The 25,131-nt window shown below is 38.3% G+C and overlaps 7 protein-coding genes across 10 annotated transcripts; all 7 read right to left on the minus strand.

Moving 5' to 3' along the window:
• Positions 1-311: 311 nt before the first annotated feature.
• LOC119982340 lies at positions 312-5,021 on the minus strand. The gene is made up of 2 exons (XM_038825663.1): positions 4,805-5,021; positions 312-3,294 (listed from the first exon to the last, which is right to left on the minus strand). The coding sequence occupies exon 2, from the start codon at positions 1,763-1,765 to the stop codon at positions 557-559; it is 1,209 nt and encodes a 402-aa protein (XP_038681591.1). The 5' UTR covers positions 1,766-3,294; positions 4,805-5,021; the 3' UTR covers positions 312-556.
• On the minus strand, positions 3,523-4,947 carry LOC119982658 (transcription termination factor MTERF8, chloroplastic-like). The gene is made up of 3 exons (XM_038826141.1): positions 4,857-4,947; positions 4,499-4,772; positions 3,523-4,444 (listed from the first exon to the last, which is right to left on the minus strand). The coding sequence occupies exons 1-3, from the start codon at positions 4,945-4,947 to the stop codon at positions 3,523-3,525; spliced, it is 1,287 nt and encodes a 428-aa protein (XP_038682069.1).
• A 444-nt stretch (positions 5,022-5,465) lies between the features above and the next one.
• LOC119982968 (transcription termination factor MTERF15, mitochondrial-like) lies at positions 5,466-7,966 on the minus strand. 2 transcript variants are annotated; one of them, XR_005464534.1, is made up of 2 exons: positions 6,173-7,962; positions 5,466-6,029 (listed from the first exon to the last, which is right to left on the minus strand). XR_005464534.1 is itself a non-coding variant. In XM_038826590.1 (2 exons), exons 1-2 carry the CDS (start codon positions 7,655-7,657, stop codon positions 6,026-6,028), a joined length of 1,035 nt encoding a protein of 344 aa, XP_038682518.1. In that variant the 5' UTR covers positions 7,658-7,966; the 3' UTR covers positions 5,466-6,025. The 2 variants fall into 2 exon arrangements, 1 of the variants encoding a protein (XP_038682518.1); XM_038826590.1 differs by having other exon boundaries at positions 6,627-7,966.
• Positions 7,967-9,136: 1,170 nt separating this feature from the next.
• LOC119981745 (transcription termination factor MTERF2, chloroplastic-like) lies at positions 9,137-11,390 on the minus strand. Its single transcript, XM_038824859.1, has 2 exons — positions 9,773-11,390; positions 9,137-9,694 (listed from the first exon to the last, which is right to left on the minus strand). Exon 1 carries the CDS (start codon positions 11,142-11,144, stop codon positions 9,930-9,932), a length of 1,215 nt encoding a protein of 404 aa, XP_038680787.1. The 5' UTR covers positions 11,145-11,390; the 3' UTR covers positions 9,137-9,694; positions 9,773-9,929.
• A 1,270-nt stretch (positions 11,391-12,660) lies between these two features.
• LOC119982660 lies at positions 12,661-13,851 on the minus strand. Its single transcript, XM_038826143.1, has one exon. It carries the CDS (start codon positions 13,849-13,851, stop codon positions 12,661-12,663), a length of 1,191 nt encoding a protein of 396 aa, XP_038682071.1.
• Positions 13,852-14,595: 744 nt separating this feature from the next.
• Positions 14,596-17,427, minus strand: LOC119982118. 2 transcript variants are annotated; one of them, XM_038825323.1, is made up of 2 exons: positions 16,085-17,427; positions 14,596-15,386 (listed from the first exon to the last, which is right to left on the minus strand). In XM_038825323.1, the coding sequence occupies exon 1, from the start codon at positions 17,335-17,337 to the stop codon at positions 16,099-16,101; it is 1,239 nt and encodes a 412-aa protein (XP_038681251.1). In that variant the 5' UTR covers positions 17,338-17,427; the 3' UTR covers positions 14,596-15,386; positions 16,085-16,098. The 2 variants fall into 2 exon arrangements, with proteins under 2 accessions (XP_038681251.1, XP_038681252.1); XM_038825324.1 differs by lacking the exon at positions 14,596-15,386 and adding an exon at positions 15,393-15,793.
• A 562-nt stretch (positions 17,428-17,989) lies between these two features.
• On the minus strand, positions 17,990-23,842 carry LOC119983045 (spermatogenesis-associated protein 20). Of its 2 annotated transcripts, XM_038826701.1 has the most exons (15): positions 23,481-23,842; positions 23,238-23,310; positions 23,094-23,115; positions 22,921-22,999; positions 22,792-22,824; positions 22,262-22,410; positions 21,883-22,039; positions 21,221-21,461; positions 20,862-21,103; positions 19,665-19,928; positions 19,467-19,577; positions 19,148-19,372; positions 18,865-19,068; positions 18,590-18,766; positions 17,990-18,489 (listed from the first exon to the last, which is right to left on the minus strand). In XM_038826701.1, exons 1-15 carry the CDS (start codon positions 23,832-23,834, stop codon positions 18,286-18,288), a joined length of 2,535 nt encoding a protein of 844 aa, XP_038682629.1. In that variant the 5' UTR covers positions 23,835-23,842; the 3' UTR covers positions 17,990-18,285. The 2 variants fall into 2 exon arrangements, with proteins under 2 accessions (XP_038682629.1, XP_038682630.1); XM_038826702.1 differs by lacking the exons at positions 23,094-23,115; positions 23,481-23,842 and having other exon boundaries at positions 23,238-23,278.
• Between the last annotated feature and the right edge of the window lie 1,289 nt (positions 23,843-25,131).

The raw sequence follows: 25,131 nt of genomic DNA on the forward strand, positions 1-25,131 counted from the left end.
CAAAAGAACTACTCACTGCAGAACCATGCAGGAAGCCAGAAAGTTAGAGCAATTAGATTTACATGCTTGGTACAAACCCAACAAGCTGCAATCCAAAATCATAGAGTGAGATGAAATTGTTTAGCTTTGCAAAGAAATTGACATGCTTCCAGTTTAATCGCCTCAGATATTCTTCATCGCCAAAGTCTGATTCAAAATTTGTCTATTTCCATTGAAGATTATCAAACCAGTTGTGGCACCTGATCTGGGTTTCTCATCAAAAACCTGAACAAAGATGGGATAGCTCAAAATTGAAATGAAGTTTTGCAATCAGTCTCAGGAAGCTCAAAGTTTAAATGAAGTCACATTCTGATACATCTCCGTCAACTCGTCTAAAAGAATAACATAAAGTAGAAATGAGCAAACAGACCTACTCACAACAGAGCCAGAATAGAGATTCCAGGGAAGTCGATTTCCCATATTAAGTAAATGTCATTCGCACTGAGATCTTAGAAGGGATAAATTGATCAGCGTTGAGAAGAAACAGAAATGCTCTGTCGTCCTAAAGAGGTTTAAACTAAGATTTTCCTTCTGATTTAAAGACTGTTTCGGAGATTTTCACTTTCCCTTGAAAGATATCAAGCAGCTGAGGCATCTGCTCCTGGTATGCAACCACAAATCTATCCCGAAATCTTTTATCAGAAATACCTAACAAAGTTGACAAAGCAGGCTTTTCCATGATTAACCCTTCATTAAACAAAGTTTTGATCACTGAACACCTAGAGATTACCCTCTTATCCATACTGAAACCCAGGAATGTTGGTGTTTTAGCAACAGCTGCAGGGGCCAAACCAAGTTTGTTCACAAAAAAATCCATTTTTCTTGTAATATTCTCCTTGGAATAATCCATACATGTAGGATAGCTTCTAAAAGCTGAAAGGAACTCATCTTCAGACCAACCAAACCTCTTGTAAACATTCAATTTATGCTCCCATGACTCTCTAGACATTAAAGAAATTGTAGCAAGTGCGTAGACAAAATTAGTTCTTTCATGGTCAAATCCCATTCTGACAAGCTTTTCGACCTCTGTTTTAAAATTTTCAGCACTTCTACACAGCACATTGGGCTTACGGGTAAGCAGCAACATAATTGATGATTGGGGAACTCCTAGCTGTTGCAAGAGTGAGATGTTGGGAGCAAGCAACATAGTCTTACGCCCAAAAAAAGTTCCACACTTCAACACACGGAGAATCTTGTCATCGTCTTTAAGAAAGTTCTTTAAGAAATTATAAAAGGGGATGATATTCTTATCCAGGCTGCGCTGCAAAAAATTTCCACCAAAAGAGACCACATCCACTAGGTCGCCTCCCGAAACACCTACCGACCTAAGAAACTCAAGTTTGGGCAAGATTCTCTTCTCCGTGTCAGCTAAAAGCACATTTGGGAATGACCTGACGAGTTTTGAGATGTGAGTGTCGGTGAGTCCATTATTTCTGAGAAGTTGAAGGACAGAATCTGGTCTTTCAGAATTTTCAAAATACACTCTCTTTGACAAGAATTTAGCAGTTTGTAGGGAAAATCCAAATGAATTCACGAGGTAAGAAACTGTAAATGGCAGTGGTTTCTCTTCCCGGGCTTCTGCTATCGGAGTCTTGATAGCACTTGATGAATACGATTTGGGGATGATAAAAGCTTCATGCTTTTCAAACAATCTCAAATGGGCGTTCAGATTTCCCAATGGAAATCGCAGTAATTGTAATCTTTTGTTACAATGATACCCAAACATTGCGACAGAAATCGAAGGAGAACAATAGAAGATGACTATAACCGGAGCAATCAAAGAAGGAACTCACCGTTGTCAGCTTACGAGAATTCACTGGTACCCTCTCCGATTCTACACCTTCCAGATGTTCAAAAGGCTTTGACGCGTATCGTCCCCTCGCATTCTCAAACGATGGCAATCTGATAAACCCCTTCAACCTTAACCTTGCATAAGAAGATGGAAATGGCAAAGAGAAAGAATTCCAATTTCATTCGTAATATCAAAAACTGACTTTACAAACTGACTTATCCTCCTAATATAAGACCCAATGACCATGAGACAAACATGTGCCAGGCTGCCAGCTCTGCACCAGAAAAGACTAATAACTACCATTAACCGACTAAACTAAAGACTTTACCTAAACTAACCTCAGGATCATATCACAATCCCTCGCTTTGCTCCGGAACGAAGTCACCAACACACACTGACGCCATCACAATTTAAGGCTTGTTCGTTTGAGGTGTTCAGGGGTTTAGGGATGTTGGGTTGACCAACCCTTAACCATTTCAGGCATTTGAAATTATTAGGACAAAATCTCTTTGTAAGGTTATATACAAAAAAAAAAAAAAGGTAATTGCATCCCAGAAAGCTTTCTTCTTTGTGATTAAAATAGAGGTAACAGGAGCAGCAATGGATTCACCTGTCATGTGCATTTTCAAAGAAAAGAAATTGAAAATGCATTTCACAAGAAGTACGATCCTTTATCCTCAGTCATACATTGATTATGACTCGATATAAAAAATATTTGAATCAACAAATATTTTGGAACCATAATTCAAGTGAAATACTGTATAACAAACGAGCTGGTAGTAGATTGTCAACGACTTTGCATGTAAGGGACAACCCATCCAATAGGGTTCGGGTTCGGGTTCGGGTTCGGGTTCGGGTCCCCTCCCCCTCCCCCTCCCCTTTGTATTTTTAAAAAAAAGAAGACTGAGATCATAGAGAAGACCACCAACAATACCTCTTATGTTAGATTTTGGTTTCTCCAGAAGAAAAGACTATAGTTGATAAATCACAAGAAAATAACTCAATCACATCAAACAGGGAACCTTAATACTTTTATCTATTGACATTGTTTCCCTCAAAATAATGGATTTGAACAGCATAAGTAATGATCTTCAGATGCATATCCATCCACTTCAACTTCAAGTTGCTAATACATCTAAACTTAAATGTCTAAAAATGAGAGAAGAAAACTAAAAATGAGAACAAAAGAACTACTCACTGCAGAACCTTGTAGAAAGCCAGAAAGTTTGAGCATCTAGATTTACATGCTTGGTACAAACCCAAAAGGCTGACATCCAAAATCATAGAATGAGATGGAATTTTTTATCATTGCAGATAAATTGGCATGCTTCATGTTTAATCGGTTTTCGCCTCAGATATTCTTCATCGCCAATTTCTGATTCAAAATTTGTCAATTTCGCATGAAAGATTATCAAACCAGTTGTGACACCTGATCTGGTATCTCATCAAAAACTCGACCAAAGCTGCAATAGCTCAAAATTGAAATAAAGTCACATTCTGATACTTCTCCGTCAACTCGTCTAAAAGAATAACAAAAAGTAGAAATGAGCAAACAGACCTACTCACAACAGAGCCAGAACAGAGATTCCGAGGAAGTCGATTTCCCATATTAAGTAAAAGTCGATCTTAAACTAGAAGGGATAAATTGATCAGTGTTGAGAACAAACTGACATGCTCCGTCCTAAAGAGGTTTAAACAAAGAATTTTCCTTCTGATTTAAAGACTGTTTCGGAGATTTTCACTTTCCCTTGAAAGATATCAAGCAGCTGAGGCATCTGATCCTGGTATGGAACCACAAACCTATCCCGAAAACTTTTACCAGAAATAGTTAACAAAGTTGAAAAAGCAGGTTTTCCCATGATTAAACCTTCATTAAACAAAGTTTTGATCACTGAAAACCTAGGTATTACCCTTTTATCCATACTGCAACCCAGAGATTTTGGTGTCTTAGCAACAGTTGCAGGAGCCAAACCAAGTTTGTTCACAAAAAAATCCATTTTTCTTGTAATATTCTCCTTGGAATAATCCATACATGTAGGATAGCTTCTAAAAACTGAAAGGAACTCATCTTCAGACCAACCAAACCTCATGTAAACATCCAATTTATGTTCCCATGACTCTCTAGACTTTGAAGAAATTTTAGCAAGTGCGTAGACAAAATTAGTTCTTTGATGGTCAAATCCCATTCTGACAAGCTTTTCGACATCTGTTTTAAAATTTTCAGCACTTCTACGCAGCACACCGGGACTACGGGTAAGCAGAATCATAATTGACGATTCGGGAACTCCAAGCTCTTGCAAGAGTGAGATGTTGGGAGCAAGCAACTTAGTCTTACCCCAAAAAAAAGTTCGACGCTTCAACACACGGAGAATCTTGTCATCGTCTTTAAGAAATTTCTTTAATAAATTATTATAGGGGATGATATTCTTATTCAGGCTACGCTGCAAAATATTTCCGCCAAAAGAGACCACATCCGCCAGGTCGCCTCCTGAAACACCTACTGACCTAAGAAACTCAAGTTTGGGCAAGAAACTCTTCTCCGTGTCAGCTAAAAGCACATCTGGGGATGACCTGGCGAGTTTTGAGATGTGGGTATCGGTGAGTCCATTATTTCTAAGAAATTGAAGGACAGAATCTGGCCTTTCAGAATTTTCGAAATAGACTCACTTGGACAAGGATTTAGCAGTTTGTAAGGAAAACCCAAATGAATTCACGAGGTAAAAAACTGTAAATGGCAGTTGTTTCCCTTCCTGGACTCCTGCTATCGGAGTCTTGTTAGTACTTGATGAATACGATTTGGGGATGATAAAAGCTTCATACTTTTCAAACAATCTCAATTGGGCGTTCAAATTTCCTAATGGAAATCGCACTAATTGTAATCTTCCGGTACAACGATACCCAAACATAGCGACAGTAATCAATGCAGAACAACAGAAGACGACTATAACCGGAGCAATCAAAGAAGGAACTCACCGTTGTCAGCTCACGAAAATTCACTGGTACCCTCTCCGATTCTATACCTTACAGACGTTCAAAAGGCTTTTACGCGTATCGTCCCCTCGCATTTTCCAACGACGGCACTCCCTCGCTTTGCTCCGGAACGAAGTCGCGAACATTTACAAAACAAAAGGCCGAAAAGGTATGTCAGGTAACTCTAAACGGCATCGTTTTTATTTCAATTATCTTCTTTCGTAAGTACGTGTTATGACTTTTGAGAGGCTAATCAAGGAAAATATATGAGATTCACGGATCGGCCCGCCCATTTAGGGCCTGACTGTGGGCCGCGCAAGGCCGGCCCACTTTACCCCCTCTAACCTTCATGTGCATTTCCATGGAAAATAAAAAGAAAAAGCAGTCAAATTTATTTATGTCATATATAGTTACAATGTTTGATTCATTCATCCAATAGTATTATATAATCCTACCTATTCGAATACATAGATCTAACCGACGAGAGTTGACAATCAACTGAGTTAGACATATGTATGCCCAAGGTTCAATTCCAATGAGAAGCATATTTCTCTGCAATATTTAAAAAAAAAAAATTGATCTATACCTATAGATTTAAGTCATACTCTTGTATTCTATATTTCATAAAATGAAACATAACAAAAATAAATCTTGGCAAGTATCAAAAAAGCAAACAGTAAACAAAATGGATATGTATATCTTTTCATACTAGTCCAGCATTCAAGGTCATAAATTTTACTTGAAAATAATTTTACCAAACATAAGAAACTCCATTGACAAACAAATGGAACTCTCTTCCTCCAAGGAAAGTACACAATTACTATTTTCTATCCTCCATGGCAGCTCCTCAACCTATGAAGCCAACTCTACCTGTAGTTTCTTGATTTTCTTCAATAGATGTAAATTCTACCAATAACAATGGAACTTGCAATCACCACACATGAAGGGCAAGTAGTAGCCATGTAGAGTAAGCAAGAAACAGTTGCCGACGGAAGTGGGTTGCAGAAAAACTCTGCTCATAGTTGAGAAGAAAGTGCAATACTATCCATGACCCAAACCCTGCATCAACTAAGAGTAGCTATGTTTGGGCGTTGGTGAGTCCACGACCTCTTAGAATTTCAACGACCGAGTGTAATGCAACACCAGTCACCAGTGAAATTGCCATAATAATCCCAGAAGGCCTTAACTGGAGCAACAGCGGCTTCATCAGCACCTTGGTCCTCGTCACCTTCATGTACAACTCCATCAATTTAAACCATCAATTAATAAATTTAGAATTTAGAATTCTAAACAGAGAAGACAAGGCAAAAATGGGCAAGCACGACTACTCATATTAAAGACAATGTTACGAGTATGATTGGTATCTTGAACCTTAGAGACACTGGTGAAGCTGCGACAATATTCAGAGAAAGCTTTAGAGAGTTAACTGAAGCAACAATGGCATTGTCAGGCCATCACCTTCATGTACATCTAGATGTCTAAACCAATAAGAGAAAGTCAAAACAAACTTAGAGATGTACTCATAACAAAGCCTTGATAAAGACTTGGAGCAAGTAAATATGTCATATGTCAACAAATCTAGGATCTTGAATTAGCTGGGATGAATTGAACACCATTGTCGAGGAACCAATGAGCCTCGTGCTAAAATGGTTTAACCTCCGATATTCCTTCAAATCCAAATCCGGTCTCAAAGATTTTCACTTTCCCTTGAAAGATATCAAACAGTAACGGCGCATGCTCTTGGCATCTATTCACAAACTTATCCAGAAAGGTCTTGTCAGTGATACATAAAATACTTGACAAGGCAAGTTCTTCGTTTACTAACCTTTTGAAAATCAATGCCTGAATTACTGAACACCTGGGAATCATCCTCTTCTCCATATTATAAGTTAAAACATACGAAGCTTTAGCAACAGCTGCCGATGCCCAACCCAATTTGTTTACAAGAAAATCCAATTTTCTTGTGATATTCACCTCAGACAAAGTCATAAAAAGGGGATGCAGTCTAAAAGCCAACAAGATCTCACTTTCAGACCAGCCCCACTCCCTATAAACTTTCAATCTGTGTTCCCACAATTCCCGCCTCAGTGTAGAAACTACTCGAAGTGCGACAACAAATTTAATCTGCAAAGGGTCAAATCCCATTTCAGTAATCATCTTGATGCATTCATCAAACCTCTCAGCCTTTTGGCGCAGCACGGTGGGGTTACGGGTAAGCATTACCGAGATAGAGGATTGGGGTACTCCAAGTTGCTGTAAACGGGAGATATTTGGGGCGATCAACTTTGGAAAATTGTGCAAGAAGGCTGCCCGCTTCAACACAATAAGAACCTTTTCATCATCTTTAAGAAAGTTCTTCAAGAATTTATAAGTGGGGATGATTTGATTCTTCAGGCTAAGCCACATGATCCTCCAGGTCACATCCACAAGATCATCTCCTAAAATCCCCACAGACCGAAAAAACTCAATTTTGGGTAAAAGGGTCTTCTTGGGATTAGCTACAAGCAGTCTAGGGCTTAGCTTGACGAATCTGGAGATTTGGGCAATGGTGAATCCTTGGTCTCTGAGGAATTCAAGGACAGCATCCGGTTTTTCAGTTGTTTCAAAATTGACCCTATTAGACAAGGACACGGCAGTATCTGAGGAAAACCCAAATGAATTTACGAGATAAGACACTGTAAATGGCAGTTCTTTTTCTTCCTGACCCGCTATTGAGGCCTCATTAATCATCGATGAAAAAGATTTCATGATAGTAAGAGGTTCACGGCTGTGCAACAATCTCAAATGGGTAGTCGAATCTCTTAATGGAACTACTAGTAATTGCAAATATCTTTTCGTCCATTGAAAACTGAACATAGCGAGACAGAATGGATGAAGCACAGAACGAACTCACCTTTAGAAGTATTCGAGATCTCCGCCAACGTCCACTGGCGATTTGGGCCTATCCAACGACGGTACCTTTACACCGATCCGTTCAAATGTTTTTCGGGGTTCTCGTCGACTATCAATCTCTGAGTGCGGCGGACCCGGATACCAAATGGAACACAGTCAGTCAACTAACCACAACTAAACGACGTCGTTCATTAAATTTACATCATCAATTTTTTATTGTAAATTTTTTTTTACTTTCTCGGCTGTGAAAAATCATGTTAAGTTGTATATACAAAGTGAATGGTTTGTGTACGATCTGATGAGTAATCAATTGGCAAATCATTCATGTGAACTACACTAACGATATATACCACTGAGCAATAGTCTATGAAGGTGAAATAAAACTCTCAACCCCACCACGAAAGTGGGCCCAAAGCCCACGAGATCTTGAGAAATACACTCAACAGGAAAATGGATATGACAACAATGGCTTTCCACTTACTACCAAGGAGGAAAAAAAAATAGAGTGCCCATTGTCTTTCCTTTTTTTAAAAACATATATATGAATATAATTACAAAAATGTATGAACTCGTGAAGTAATGAGCTTGATTCTCAATGAGAGAAATACTCTTATAGCTAAGAGATGGGTTTTCCCCCAACTTACTATGAGGTTTATTTGGCAATATAGAAGCATAAGTTCCTGTATGGTTAGTTCACCAAATTATGAATGTTTTGTTAAAAATAGCATCACGTAATGTTGACGGACAAGTTTAACACGACATGTATGAGACAAGACTTCTGGAAGAGAGAAGTTTAACACGACATGTATGAGACAAGACTTTTGGAACAGACAAGTTTAACACGGCATGTATGAGACAAGACTTTTGGAGATTTTAAGCAATGTCTTGCGTGAAAACTAAGGTACGCAATTGCACGCACAACAATTTTCCACATGACGGCATAATAAGTTGGGGGAAAACCCATCTCTTAGCTATAAGAGTATTTCTCTCACTAAGAATCAAACTCATTACTTCACGAGTTCATACGTTTTTGTAATTATATTCATATATATGTTTTTCAAAAAAGGAAAGACAATGGACACTCAGTTTTTTTTTCCCCTCCTTGTAGTAAGTGGGAAGTCATTGTTATCATATCTGTTCCAATAGATACACTTGTTTTCTATGATCATTGCGGAGTAGAGAAATGGAGAATCCTCATTGCAGGGCAAGTCTCAGTAAAACTGATGGATCTCAATTTATACACAATTATAGGTTGTAAAGAGTAGCTGTTGTAAGTTTTGAACGGCTGAAAGTTGCAAAAATGAACCACTGCCTTGGAAAGTCCAGCTATAAACTTTGCACCTGTGTTTGCATTTGGTTCTGTTCAAGCACAATCCAGCTTGCAATCCCATACAATAAAACACAATGTCATTGAACAGAGATTTGAAATCACACAATGAAGCAGAATTTCAATTATGAGCATTGGCTTCCAAGTTGAAATAGAAAGAACCATACTTTCATTCAACTCTTTTGTCAAGCATCTTTACATCTCATACGATTACACCTGCAAGTCAAAACAGTTCCATCTAATCTATCTATCAGGAACTGACCCAAGTCATATATACAAACTACAAAGATCCTCACTTCTCTAGAAAGAAAATTCGGTTACTCCTCAAAATGGCAGAAAATTTATAAAAACCGTTCAAAAATTTCTCCAAGTCTTCGCTTGTGCGGAGCAATCAAACCAAATCATCACAAAGTATTTACCCGAAAAGCAGACTCAACTTAGCCTTGATGTCAGGTTCAAGGTTTGTTTAGTCTAAAGATAGTGCAACCCCTGATACCACCCAAAGAAACATCACAACACCTCCATAATTTGGAACTTGTAAGAAATCCCGTGACAGTAAAAGAGGGTTGGTAACAAAACGCTGTTTACAATGAAAAATCATTAAGCCATCAATATCTTGATCTACATGACCTATGAAACAGAGTCCTCGCTCCTTGTTTAGTGCCATCAGCATCCTGAAATAGAAGACAAACTATGTGATCAAAAGTAACAGCACAAGCAGTAGGCTGCCACAATAACGCTTGTGTTTATACCTTCAAAAGTTCAATAAAGTGTCAGGGATCAATTTAACGGCCACCAATTGATGCACCAAAGAAAAAAGGAATGCTCAATGTCAGCTAGCACCCTGCACAGATACATCCTACAACAAAACTGAGTTTGTGAAGAGCCCTGTCCACTCAAAGATGCTAATTAGTCGGTGAGTGGGGAACCTGCTCCTGATATTTGAAACATTTCCTCATGTTTAGAACATAATTCTTGAAGATCAACTTCTCCTAGAAAGATGGTCATGAGTAGAGGAATCTGTTCTTGATGTTTAATCACAAATTTGTCCAGGAACTGTTTTCGACCTAGTGCTAAAATGGTAGGGATATAAAAGTCGGCTTCTCCTACCAAGCCTTTTTGTAGCAGAATTTTAACCAACAAGCACCTAGGAATGATCCTCTTCTCCAAACTGTAATGAAAAACACTTGGAGACTTGGCAATAGCAGAAGTCTTCCAACCCATCTTTTTCAAAAAGAAATCCATCGCATTAGATATTTTATTATCAGAGTAAGACATCAACCTTGGGGACTTCCTAAAAGCAGCCCAAATCTCATCGTCTGACCAACCCCAGCTCCTATATACCTCCATCTTTCGCTCCCATGTTGATTCTTTCAGTTGATTAATCATTTCAAGGGCATCGACAAATGGTGCTTGTGAAGGGTTAAACCCCAAATTTAGAACCTTTGTAATAAGTTTATCCAACTTGTCAGGTTTTTGGCTCAATAAATTGGGGCTACGATATAGCAGTAGGGAGATGGAGGACTCTGGCAACCCAATTTTTCTCATTAGTGACACATTTGGACCCAAAATCTTCTCCAAATTGAACAAAGACAATCGGCTACGGGAGCGCTTCAATAAAGTGAAGACCCTCTGATCCTTCACAAGTATACTCTTGAGGAAATCATAACAAGGAACGATATAATTCTCTAAGCTACTACAGAGGAAAGTTGGCACTCCAGCAACAGTCATTGCAACATCGGAGCTTGAAACCTGCTTTGAACGGAAAAACTCAAGTTTTGGCGAAAGAGTCTTCTTGGCATCGTACTGCAGCACTTTTGGGCGAAGCCTAATAACTCTGGAGATTTGTTCATTTGTAAACCCATGACTTTTGAAAAGATCTAAGACCGCGTCCGGCCTTTCAGGAGTTAAAAAACGTAACTTTTCGGCCACAGATTTAGCAGATTCTAAGGACAAGAAGCACGAATTAACGAGATAATTCACTCTAAATGAGTGTGCCAATTCATCTTTTTTAGCTGTTGACGAAGTTTTGAGTGCATAAAACTGAAAAAATCTCAAATGGGTATTTGAATTCACCGAAATCATGACCCTCGATGCCCATCTCTTACAAATCAAAGCTGACATTTCCGATTAAATCGATTTGATCCTCACCGTGCTAAAGTGTGATGCGCAGACAGTAGTCACTGAATACAATTTAGAAATGAAAGAACTATAAGGATATTCTGTGCAGCTATAACTTACTTGGTACGATTATCAGGCTCAGCCGGAGAGTTCATTCCTCATAGCTCTAGGGTTTCCGCAGAAGACGAAAACTGAGAAGAAACGCTGACGCGTATCACGATTGTAATATTTTATTTTTATGATTTTTATTTTTTAAAGCTGAATTCCTTTTCTTTTCCTTTTTTATTGATGTTTCATTGAATTTACATGAACTTGGATTTTAGTGTTTTTGTATCTCTTCTTGTCACACAAATTTTAGGTTTCTACAAAACAAGAACGGAATGGAGCTCTCTAGGATTTGAACCTATGACATCGGATTTTTAAGACCACATTTTACTGAACTGAAGTAAGAATCATTTGGGTTTTAGTTTAGTGATAAATCTCTCTAGCCAAACTGTATAAACTCGGAAGATTCTTGAGCCTTGATTCTCACAGTGAGTAACAACATTCATGTGGCCATGTGGTGAAATTTGATCTAATTAACCTTGTCATCGGATAAAAAATTGCTCAAATTTAGACCCATATCGAATATCAAAAGCATAAATTTTCTTACCAAATATCATATAAAAGCTTACATGGTATAACATTTAAAACAATCTTCAAATATGTGGAAAAAAGTCAAAAGCACAAATGTGATGAAAGTCAAGAATAGGAGTATCACATCTTAAATGGGCAATAAGCACATATGAAGTGTTGCTGTTTCATCATTCATGTGAAATCTATGCACCATCAGGAAGTATCTTCCTTGATGTATACCAGGAAAATACTGTACAGTAGGAAAATGTGAATACTGCTGTCAAAATCTCAACAAATGGAGGAAACAAAAACACTCAGGCTCTTCATTATTGAATGTTTGGGAGCACCTTTTTAGAACTATTTTCAAAAATAATAAAACAACATTGTTTGGCAAAAAAATTATCCATAAGTGGAGTCTGAGTTCAATAACACAGAAAACATGCTTGGAAGCAATTTTACTTTTACAAGTTCACATCACCTCCAAAAACACGAATTATCAGCCCTATGTCATGGCCATTGTTACAGAAACGTAAACCCGAAGACAAAAAGAAAAGAATCACCTCATTTGATCAAATCAGCAAAAGAAAACATGAACTGCAAGAGTAGTTGCAGTAGAAAGATGACAATGGTATAACACTATATATAAATACCTACTCGAGGAGTCGAGGTCAGGGAAGCATTGGTGCTTAATGTTAACCACCACCTTCATACAATAAAACTGGATTTCCTACACTGAACAAAATTGGCATGCTCAAAGTTGCAAATGCCTAGCACAGAAATGTTCTACAACAAAAGTGAATTCCCAAAGAGCCACATCTGCTTGAAGATGCTTACAATCCAGGAATGAAGAACCTGCTGGCTGCTGCTCCTGATATTTAATCGCAAAGTATGCATGGATAGTATCTCAAAAATACACTTCCTCATATCTTAAACCCAATTCTTGAGGACAAACTTTTCCTTGATAGACACTTAGTATTTGTGGAACCTGTTTTTCATATTTAGTCACATACTTGTCCAAGAACTGTTCCTCAACTAATTGGAAAATGTAAGGAATACGGGAGGCATCTTCACCTATCAAGCCCTTCAGTGCCAGAAATTTAAGTACCGAACACCTAGGAATGATCCTCTTCTCCAAACTGTAGTATAAAACATATGAAGACTTGGCAACATTAGAAGACTGCCAACCCATAATGTTCACTAAGAAATGCATTGTCTTTGATATTTTATTATCAGAGAAAGCCATCACTCTTGGTTTCTTCTTAAAAGCAGCCCAAATATCGTCATCAGACCAACCCCAACTCCTATATAACTTCATCTTGTGTTCCCATGTTGATTCACTCAATTGAAGAATTATTTCAATAGCATCGCAAAATGAAGTGCTTAAAGGGTTCAATCCCATGCTTAGAACCTTTCTAATAACTTTGTCAAACTTTTCAGGTTTTTGGACGAATACATTGGGGCTGTGGGATAGCAACTTTGAGATGGAAGACTGTGGCAACCCAATATTTCTCATTACTGACACATTTGGAGCCAAAATTTTATCCACATTAGACGAAGCAAGTCGTGGGGAGCGCTTCAAAGAAGAGAAGACCCTCTTATCATTCACAAGTACACTCTTGAGGAAATCATAACAAGGTATGATAACCTTCTCTAAGCTCAAACAGAAGAGAGTTGGGCCTCTAACAAAAACCATTGCAAGATCAGAACTTGAAATATGTTTCGAAAGGAAAAACTCAATTTTAGGCAAAAGGGTCTTCTTGGCATCATATGTCAGGACTTCTGGGCGAGCCCTGACAATCTTAGCGATGTCGTCACTGGTGAACCCATATTTTTTCAGGAGATTAAGGACCGAGTCTGGATTTTTAGGGGTCTCAAAATGTACCTTCTTGGACAGAGATTTAGCAGATTCCAAGGTCAAGAAGCACGAATTGACGAGATATGACACTATAAATGAGTGCTGCAATCCATCTTTTTCAGCTGCCGATGAAAATTTGGGTGCGCAGAATTCAAGAAATCGCAATTGGGGAATTGGGTTGACCAAAACCCTAATCCCATTTGAGATTGGACATGAGCTCTTACGAATCAGAGCAAACATATCGGATCAAATCGACTGATAAAATGAGCTACTCAACTTTGTTTTCTCACTTGGTGGTGTGCGATGCATCAACAATCGTTATTGAAAACGGAAGATACAAAGGAGTAAGAATTTCAACTTACTTGGCATCTGTTGGAGAGTTCACCTCCGTTTACTCTTCTAGGGTTTGCGACCGGAACGGAACTCTGAAACGCGGCGCTGTTGCACGATTGCAATTTTAACTTCTAAGGTTTATTTATTTATCATTTAGTGTCTTTTTGACAAGATGCTTATTTATTAATGTTTTCTTTTTATCTTGTAAAACTCAGCTTCTTTGTTTTATTTATTTATTTTTAGCTCTCCCATTTAGGGTGTTGGGAGGTGTTGAGGAGGGTTAGGTTCGTCCCAAACACCTCCCAACCCTTGATTGTTTGAGGCGTTCGGAACCGTTGGTACAAACATTTCCCAACACCTTTCAACACTCTAAACGGGCAAGCCCTAAAACTGAATTAATAAGGATCATAAGAAAATACTAACAAGATTGCCTTGTTATTGTCGAAATGTTTGTATGTTTATTATTTAATGCTGCTATTTTTTTTTCTTTTTCTTTTTATAAAAAAACTTTCATAGGTTAATTTTAGAATCCATGATCGAACAATGGCTCGTTGATTGAGATGGTGAACTTGATGGTAACTCTTAGCACAAACAGAAAAATAGTGAGTTTGTGTGATCGAATGCACTGCTCAAACTGAACGGTAACTCGAAGAGGTCAAGTCCTTAACCTCCTTGACAATCTTATTTGACCACAAGAATGCATCCACATTGCAGAACAATGTCAATTACCTACGAAGCAAGATAACATGATCCAATGCTCTGACATGACAAGAACAAGGCAAGAGCAAAGATCTACATAAGAAGAGGTGACAAGCACTCTTAACCTCTGTATAATTTACATTCAGCTGCTTCACACATATGCATTGGATTTCATCCCTAAATCCAGGAGATCAACTTTTCCTTTATACAAAATCCAATAGTTGAGGAATGTTTTCTTCCTATTTAGTCCAAAAAGTTCTTCAATGAAGGAGAACGCCGGGGAACAATCATCTTCTCAAAGCTGTAAAGAAGAAGAGTTGGAATCCCAGCAATTCGTTAAGACAGAGAACCCATTCTGTTCACAAAAAAGTCCACTGTCACTTCCAGTATTCCACAATCTTCTCATCACTTTCAGGAAGCTCAAGGACGGAGTTGGGTCTTTCGGGTCTGTCAAGCTGTGATTTTTTCGATGCAGATTTCTCTTGTTTCAGGGACAATCCATACGATTTTGTAAGATTTTGTAAGGTAAGATGTTTTTCTTTTTGTCCTTAGACGCGAAGGATCTAAATAGTAGCAGCTCATGGTAACGAGGAATACTTGATGGATACAATGAAGGTAAGACAATGTCACACCTCTTAGTGAGAGCTCAAAACAATCGAGAAGAAGTAGACATGGGTATCAGGACTCACCGAGACATCCAAGTACAGAGCTTCACTGGTTTTGAATCCTTCCTTCCCCAAAAACTGGAAATCAAGAAAACTTTAGAAGGAGCATTTAATCAGCAAGTGCAGGATGATTTGTGGGAATTTTGAAAAAGACATGATATATTGAGGAGATACACAGCCGATGCTCTTCTTCTGAAAAGATGACAAAAGCAAGAGACACTAATATACTATAGACGCACCAAAAACTGAGATCCAAAATTCATAGACTATTTAGATTTCCAGCTGATGCTCTTCTTCCGAAAAAGGAAGCTTATCAGCTGGCTTGGGTTTTCAAATCAGGCCCTGTACATAAAATACATGCTGGAGAAAATAGGCTTTATTGTGAGGATTTCTCTTTTCTTCCTATAAACGAATCATCCTGTGTACTTGTGAATCACTGAAATCCTTGATCCATAAAGAATACGCCATTCTTGACCAATTAAATCCTGAAAATAATTACCAGTCTCAGCCCTCAGGTAAAGTCTACTTGTCAAGTTAGGAGAAACAAAGGAAGTAATGAAAAGTAATGAACAACGAACATTTTTACAGAATCAATAGAAGGTGTTTAACATACAGCAAAAATAAATGCACGAAAGCACTATTGCACATGTCAAATGGCAAGAAAAACGAAAAATTGAGTAAGAAACAATGTATGGAAAAAAAGTATAGCAGTTATTGTGACAAAGGATTGCTTTGATTTCTATCACAACAATCAAGTAAACTATTTAGTTTCTCACCAATTTCACATAACTTATATGTCCTCAGGATCCACATTTCCTTTATACACACTCAGCAACTCAGGTACCTCCACATCATATCTGGTCACAAACCTCTGCAGAAAATACTCCTCTACAGGCACCAAAATACTAGTCAAACTCAAACTGTCCTTTATCAATCCCTTAGACAACAAAACCTGAATTACTCTACATCTGGGTACAGTTCTCCTCTCCAGACTAAAAGACAACACCAGAGGGAATCGAGAAATCACTTTGGATGGCCACCTCATCTTTTTCACCAAGAAGTCCATTCCCTGCATGATTTTCTTCTCTGATAGCATCATACAATGTGGGTGCTTCCTAAACGCTGCAAGAATCTCATCGCTAGACCAACCCCATCTCTTATAAACTTCACCACACCGTTCCCATGTCGACCGATTTCCTTTCCCTGAAAGTACATGTACTGCTAAAACAAAAGTGGACTTCTTTGAATCAAACCCCATTTCCTTAACCTCATCCACAATTTTGCTAAATTGGTCATGCCTTTGCATCACAGCCTCAGGAAAATGAGTCAGCAACAGAGAAATGCATGACTGCGGCACGCCTAATTCACTCAAACACGTGATATTTGGTTTCAAATTCTTGGAATGATTGTTTAAAAAGATCCAAGTAGTGCGCTTCATTGCAGAAAAAATCTTTTCATCAGTTAAAAGCACACTCTTGAGATAGTTATAAGAGGGTATAATCTGGTTCTCCAAGCTTCTAGTCAAAATGGTTGGGTCTGAAGAGAGCATCCGAGCAAGATCAGCTCTCGAAATGCCTATAGAGAGAAAGAATTCAAGTTTGGGCGAAAGAATATTCAGGGGATCATATAAAAGGAGGACTGGGCGTTTCCTGACTATATTAGAGATTTGGGTTTCTGAGAACCCGTAATTTCTCAAAAGGGCAAGAACAGATTCGGGTCTCACCGGGTTTTGAAATTGTACCTTCTGGGATGCCAAGATTGCAGATTCTGGAGACAACCCACATGAACTTATGAGGTAGGCGACGGTGGAAGAATCCTGATTTTTGGTTGAGACGGCGTTTTGAGTTGATTGGTTCTTGACAGAGACAAATGCGATAGGGATTGCAGCACCTCTTCTGTAAATCTCTTGAATAGGAATTACCTTTGGAACAGCAAATGGAAAACAACCACTGAGCACTCCTGTCTTAAAGCATGAAACTTGAAAGTTGTGGATAACTTCCATGGCGGCTCCGGTCCGGTGAACGACCATCAATAGAAGCCAAAATCTCGGAGAGAGGGTTTTAGCAGCTCTATTACTTGAACAGTAGTTGGGTTCGGGTCGGGAAGTGATCCGACTGGAACTTCAATACCCTAATAAAAATAAATAACCCGACCCACAAAATTGTTACTCTACCAAAGATGAAAAGATACACGGATTCTCTAAAGAAAATGCATGATTAAATCTGTGAGCGTTTTGTTTTGTGTGATAAATATTTTGTACATTTGACGCTAATTTTTCAATCTGTGTGTTCTGTTTGAGGTAAAACCGTATCAATTCGAAAAGTTCGAAGGCAATATCTTTGTGACTACATGTTGAGTTTCCGTTCAACTTTTATTGTCGATGAGAGATTCAAAAAACTTCGGTGTATATGCCAATAGTGAATTTGTTTGAGGTCAAACCGTATTGACTTTGAACAGATATAAAATTTTTAAACACGTAAATCTGATAACCCAAGCTTAGACCCATATAAAATGCTCAAATAACAAACTTTTACAATGTTGTTCTTGGTTATTAAAAATATAGAACCTATAAAGGTCTCTTTTTACTTCAAATATCAAAATGACGATCCTCAAAATTGTTGTTCTTGGTTATCAAAGCAAGAGAAGCATCGCTCATGAAAGCGAATTCATGAACTCACATATCTTACACGATGCACATAAAATAAAACCATACGTTCCATAACAGTACACAGCAGGGCAAAAATAAAACCATGCCCCTTAATAGGGAAAGTTGAGAAAAACATTAGTCTAATTGCAGATTTCAACTTTGGTAGGGACAATGAAGTCGAAACACAAATAAATGGCATCCTCACTACCACCCAGAAGTTGATCTCACCTATAACTAGTTCTATACTGGAGATTAACAATACTGTTCACTAGATATACATCACCATACAGAAATACATATTGCCATGGTATTATTCCGAGCAAGCACAGCTTATGCAGAAGATGACGGTTTCTGAGATAGGAGAGTTTCGAGAGACTTGGGATCGACGACAGGAGGGCTACAGGTGAAGTTTTGGCAGACAAGAGCAACCACACTGTCTGGAGAAGAGTTATTTTTCGCCATGAGAGCAATGTTGCTATTAGTTTCTTCCCAAAATTCCATCTCTTCTGCGTCATTAGGATCTATGTGAATTACCTGTGCCACAAATTGTAAGCAACATGATGAATGCGTCACACAACTAAAGACGATCAAGCAAGAAGTCCTGCAAGCATCATACTGAAGCGTTATTACTTACAGTTCTGTTTGGATCATATGTTGAATGAGCAGCAGCAAGCATGTTTTCAAACTCCGCAGAAGGCTTATGGCCAACCAAGACAACTTGCCTTCGGGAAGGAACAGAGAGCATATCAGCAGCACAACACATTAGAGGCACAGCCGTAGCCATGTCTTTCAATCTCGTCTCAAAAACTGCCTGCATGATCATGATCCAGAATGTATATCAAGTATTGTTACGACAATGGGCAGTCCTGATACAAGTTGTGAAGCATCAATCAAACGAAACAAAAGTACCAGAAGATGTCCAGCATTTTGTCTGTAATGATCAGATTTACTGCCAGCCACCATTGAAGCCAATCGTACAAGATTAATTGCAGAAACAGAGTTTCCTGAGGGCTCTGCCCCATCATGATCTTCCTTTACACGGAGAAGAACTGAAGGGTCTTCCCCTGGAGTATTAAAATAGCCTCCTCCCTCTTTATCAAGAAATAATTCATCCTGGAAATATTTAAACGTAGATTGACGGAACAAAAGTTCAAACAAAATGGAAGAAAGGGAGAGTTTTGGCACTTTGTACCTGTGTATTCTGCAGTTCAAGGGCCCAAACTAGCCAAAAAATTCCTCCACCAAACTCATAAAGATCCAATAATCCGGAAATCAGAAAAGCGTAATCATCCAAGAAACCAGGTGCTTTAGATGGGCCTTTCCTAAAGCTGTGCTGTAGCCGGCACAAGCGCTCATCATAAAGTTTCCTTCTGATAAAAGATGCTGCCTTCTCTGCAACTGCTATGTATTCCTTAGGCTGGAATTTGTAGAACAAAATGCACAAAAGTATCAATAAAGTCGGTAATATGGTAATTTTGCTAATTCCACAAGCCAAAGTTCCTAAATCTTACATCACAACCAGTGACAGGAAAGTATAATTTTGTGCCTTCAACTTCATCCTTGAGGATTTTGGAAGCCCTTGCAAATGATGAAATCACCAGTCCATTCCATGAGACAATTACCTAGTAAACAACTGGTTTGTTAATGCCCAACAGAGGAAACTTAACAGCATTTACACAGGTATCATATAACTTAGCTCAAGAGAACACCTTATCATCCAAGTGCGGCCTTGGTCGATGTGACCTTACATCAAACAGCTTTTGCCTGCATTCACCCAATATCTCAAGATATTTTTCAATTGGTATGCCTAATTTCGATGCCAGGGCAGAAGAGTCATTTTTTTCAATGAGCACATTTTTCCCACTAAATTCGTTGTGAGGATCACTCAATCTAGAAAGGTCACAGTTCCCTGAAGGCTTTATGTAATAATGTTCCTTAAAAAGATTTGCATGCTCGCCAAGGATGTCATCAATCTGAAAGACCAAGTGGAAATGAGAATTGATGTACATATCTGTTTGCCACACACAGAATCATAAATTAGTAAAAAGAAGCATAGCTATATGTTTGCAGAAGATTCCACCCAAGTAATCAAGATGCATGCAATAGAACTCCATATGAGCAGTACTCAAATCAGCTTGGTTTCTCTCCAAGGCGGAGAAAAAAAAAAAAAAACCAGTTGAAGCCAAATAATATAAGGAATTATGCCCCTTTGTAGTGGGGGGAAGAAAGCAGCAAGTTGAGGAAAGTTATAAGTACTATTAATGCAGAATAATGTGAGGAAACTTTGCTATTGGAATCAAATTGAAACGCAACATGGCACAGCAACTGACTACCCATCAAAAAATACCAGTCCCTTTGATCGTTTTCCTAAAATAATGTGGTCCTCACTCCTCACCATGATTCAACATCATTTCATAGGGGAATATGTTTTATGAAAGTTTTGTTTCCAACTACTTCACGACAGAATATTCACATTCCATGGAAACACAGTTACGGTTTGACTTCAAAAGACTATACAGTATTCATTGACCCCTTTGCATTTTAGAACAAGAATAACTATATTATGTTTCATGTTCAGAGCAGAATAATGCAGCCATAAAATGTTGGACGGAGAGATTATATAGACAGGAGGACTAGGAGGAGGGAGGGGATGCAAAGATGAGAGGAGGAAGCAGATTGAATTTTCCCTCGCTATCTATCACCATACACTAGAGATACAAACACACACAAGAGACACATCCCAACTTATCAAAAAAGAAAATACAGAATACCAAGGTCTGCAACAAAGAAGAGTGATGAATGTTTTAACTATTGATCTTTTTATCATTTCATTCAAGCCAAGACACATAAACCTAAACACATCAAGGATTAGAAATGTCCCAAAGATCATGAGAAGTTGAATATACCTCTTTGCTAGTCCATACATAGAAAGCACCTTCCTTTTTTCTTATAGCCCCTGGCGACTCAGCACTATCGGCATCTTCTGCTGAAAAGATTTCACCTTCAGGACCAATCATGTCTCTCCTCAAGTAATCAAGAATATCCCGTGCCACAAAAGAGTAGAAGACATCTTTGGTGATGGAAAAGGCATCCAAGAAAACATCAGCCAGCTGCCCTTGATCATAGAGCATTTTTTCAAAATGTGGAACTGCAAGAAATGCAACACTTCAAAACTCCATTATCTCAATAATCGATCAAGAACATATTATTCATAAATTCTACAGAATACTTTCTCTGAAACAATTATTTCTTGAGGAGAACTGACCATGCCACCACTCATCCACACTGTATCTGTGAAAGCCACCTCCAATATGATCGTGAATGCCTCCCCTTGCCATGCATTGCAAGCTAAAGAAAACCATCTTCCGACCTTTATTTGATTCTCCTAGTTTCCCAGTTTCCTCCAACTTTTTCGAATGATAAAGCATTAGTTGTATTTCCACTGGTCTTGGAAACTTTGGGGCTGATCCAAATCCCCCAAACTTCGGATCATAGCTTTGAGAAAGCTGCAATAGATATCAAGTAGGAGGGTCACGATTATTCTGATAATAACAAATAAATATTGATGACAATTAACCATAAAGGAAGCACTGAAGAGGAAATCAATGTCAACCAGTAAGACTAAATTACAAGCTAGCGGGATAAATCAAGTTCTTAAACTCGTATTAATAGCATTCTCAAAACACAAAGCTTTCATGCCAAATGATATTATGATACATTTGAGGTAAGCACCAAAGAAATTCAAAAACATCAAAATCTTCACTGCCTCTCACTTCAAAGCAAATTTCTTGGAGCTCAAAAGGCATTCTGAAATAACACCATAGAAATGCAGGGAAGGAAACTCATTCTCCATGGTGTGATTCAAAAACTTTATACTTTGACATTGAATTTAAAGATAAGGCAATTCAGACTGCAATAAAACAGTACTTGCTCTGCGCAGAGGTTCAATGCGTCCTGTGGAAGCCCAGATGGCAAATTATTCGAACTTGCTCTAGCAGACAATGCTTTTGACAGTTGTTCAATAGCAAAGGATCCACTCTTAATAAGAGCATCCCTCTTACTGCCCCAGGCATCTTTGACCTTTCTGAAACAACACAGAAATGAATGAAATGACCAAGTGGAAGCGAAGGAGACAGAGCAGGTTATCTCTGGAATTCATCTTAAATTCTCACTGTTGCAATCAAGTATTTGCAATAAAAAAACATCGTTCCCTGGCCTGCAGGTCCAAAAGAGGTACAGGCGCCAAGGGGTGGGCAGGTAAAAGGAAACAAGGGGGAAAATCAATTCAAGAACCTCTATTGCACACCTAAGTACAGTTTTGAATCCTGGTCTTCCATAGTTATCATCAGGAGGAAAATAAGTTCCACCCATCAAAGGTTTCAAATCTGGTGAAAGAAAGACACTGAGTGGCCAACCTCCACTGCCATACAAGGCCTGCACATAAGTCATATATACCTGCAGGTAAAGAAGGAAAAAAGAAAAGGTAACTCTTCAGCATATCAAGGATAAAAAGAAGAGACGTCACTTCAATTTATATCAACCAATGAGCAGAAAAATAAATTACTTCCGCCAAAATTTTGTTCTTTGTTACATAAATATAAAATAGAGGCAAACCTGAGTGTAACTTCAAAAGTTCTATTATCGAACTGCTGTCAGAAACATATACTGCTCTAACTTTTCTTTTATTGGTACATCCTTACTTGTACTAATAGAACGTGACCTGAATTTGCCAGCTTCTCATTCGTAAGGAATGACAAGCTGAAAACTTAATGACGAGAAGAACTCTAGAACATCAACCAAATTCCCATAGGCTTATGGTAGTGAGATTTACTCTACCTTGTCAACATCTGGTCGTTCCTCTCGATCCACCTGTTGCACTTACATGTTACTGATAGAACTACTGAAAAAAGAGAGAGGTTATGAACGGAACATATTATAAAGTGACAAGGCTAGATAGGCACTCACCTTAATACTAACAAACCAATCGTTCAACAGCTTTGCAACTTCTTCACTCTCAAAAGACTCCACCTCCATAACATGACACCTTTTCCATGATTTCAAATCGTCAGATCTTATTCATTCACCAACCAAATTCTATGGGCGTCTAGTAAATCAGAAACTATAGAAAGAAATCTCACCAATGGCAAGTGCTATATCCAACTTCAAGCACAGAATACATGAGCAGATAACCATCATTAGTCGCAAATTGGTCCATATTTTGAATACATAAAATTTACAAAAACATAGGCACTTTGGAAGGTGGGTAAAGAAAGAGTGACTACTTGATAAGAAGATAGGCACGTCTCTCCTTCGAGCTTCAGCGAAGGCTTCTTCTCCCCATGGATACCAATCAACCTTCAACCCGTACAAGGGAAATAAGAAGAAATTCAACAAAGCAACTTAGTATCAGTCTATTAAACATTTGAAAATTCACAATTTTTTTTGCAACCCATACAAATTAGACACCTCCAAATTCCCCCCAATATTTACACACAGAGAAATAGGAATTTAGCTTTGGCTCTAACCGGATTATGTGCGTGTTGAAGAAGATACGGACTGTGCTCAGCCGCAAGGCGATTGGTGTAGTTGTGAGAATGCGACGCCGTTTTTGACGTATCCTCTCGTTCCGCCATGGCAAGAACCCTGTCAGCACGAAAAGTTCGAGACGAAATGATCGAGAAAGGCCTAGAAGAGCATTCGAAATTGAATCGGCACTTCTTCGACACTGGAAACGATTGCAATATGTAGCGGTGATTCTGGATAAGAGAGCGGAGTAGAGAAGGAGGAGAAAGCAGCAGTCTTTTGAGCATAGAACTACGAATAGACCCGGTTTCGCTTGGTATGGAGTAGAAGAAAGAAGCTTTGAGAGGAATTGCCATATTTGAGGAGGCGTTCGATGATGATGAGTCATATCGCTGACATGTGGACTTTTCTGATGCCTCGACACCTGGAACTATGTGATTTGGTCCACAGAAGAATTGGCCCAATACATAAAAAGCCCAAAGTGGTGGATTACAACTAGGCCCAAACAACCACACGCAGTTTCGTTGGACTTTGGACATGGTTTTATAGGCCCACTATAATTAAGATTCTTGCTCCCCTTTGCATACTCTAAGGCTAAATCACACGTGTCACACAAACATTTAGTAATTTCATGTACGGATTCCATAAAAAAAATCTCTCTCAATATTGAAAGAAGCAAACTTCCCCCCTAACCAGTTATGCTATAAGGAACGCATTCAATGATAAATAATTTGGACCGGAAGTGAGCTCACGTTATATGAACCTAATGTATGATGTGGGTTTATTTGATATATAGAAAAGCCAATCTTTACTCAAAAGTTTAAACCAAAGAGTTTGACCTCCCCATACCTTATAAACCACACATTTTCTTTTTATTTTTTCAATGTGAGACTTTGTGTGGGTTCCACATTCAATACGATCACAATAGATCACGTCATATATTGTAAATCTTGGGTAAGTGAACCCAGTGCTCCACACACATCAGATAATTACATGGCCTTTGACCTGTGGGGTAGTTCTAAATAAATTTATTGGACATAAAAATTAAACCTTCACCTTTTACCTTGACAAAAATTAATCCTAATTCCTAACTTTTTGACAATGAGACCTTTATTATTAAAACATGTTTGCTTATAGATGGGAGCTTTTTTCCAACTTAGTTGGAACATTCCATACCTTAGATTCAAAATTTGAGTAGCTATTTTAGAAAACCTAACACAAAAACCTTTGACTTAATTGTTTAGTTGCCTCGTCAACAAAATTGTCCAATATCAAAATGACAAAATTGTCCTATTTGTCTGTTTACAACGGAATTCGAGTGTTGCGAACAAATGAGATTATACAATATACAAATCTATTGGAATAAAGTCCTAAAAAGTGGTGCAAATACGAGAAAGAGGGTGGCCTCTAAGGGGCACAAGCACACGAGGAAGAAAAAGTAAAAAGGGTGATTGCATTAAAAGTTACGAAACGGAAATTACATGCTCTTTTTGAGTCTTTAATTGATAATCCTTTAAAATCTAAAATCTAAGTTTATATACATGTTCTACAAAACTGTTAACATTGATATTTATTATTGGATTCGTTGGTTTGTTGTTAAGTGTCCCATGTTCTCCTAACTTCTCAATAATGCTAAATAACTAGTCATTCCTT

The sequence above is a fragment of the Tripterygium wilfordii genome, chromosome 17 (assembly GCF_013401445.1).
Source record: "Tripterygium wilfordii isolate XIE 37 chromosome 17, ASM1340144v1, whole genome shotgun sequence".
Lineage (NCBI taxonomy): Eukaryota > Viridiplantae > Streptophyta > Magnoliopsida > Celastrales > Celastraceae > Tripterygium > Tripterygium wilfordii.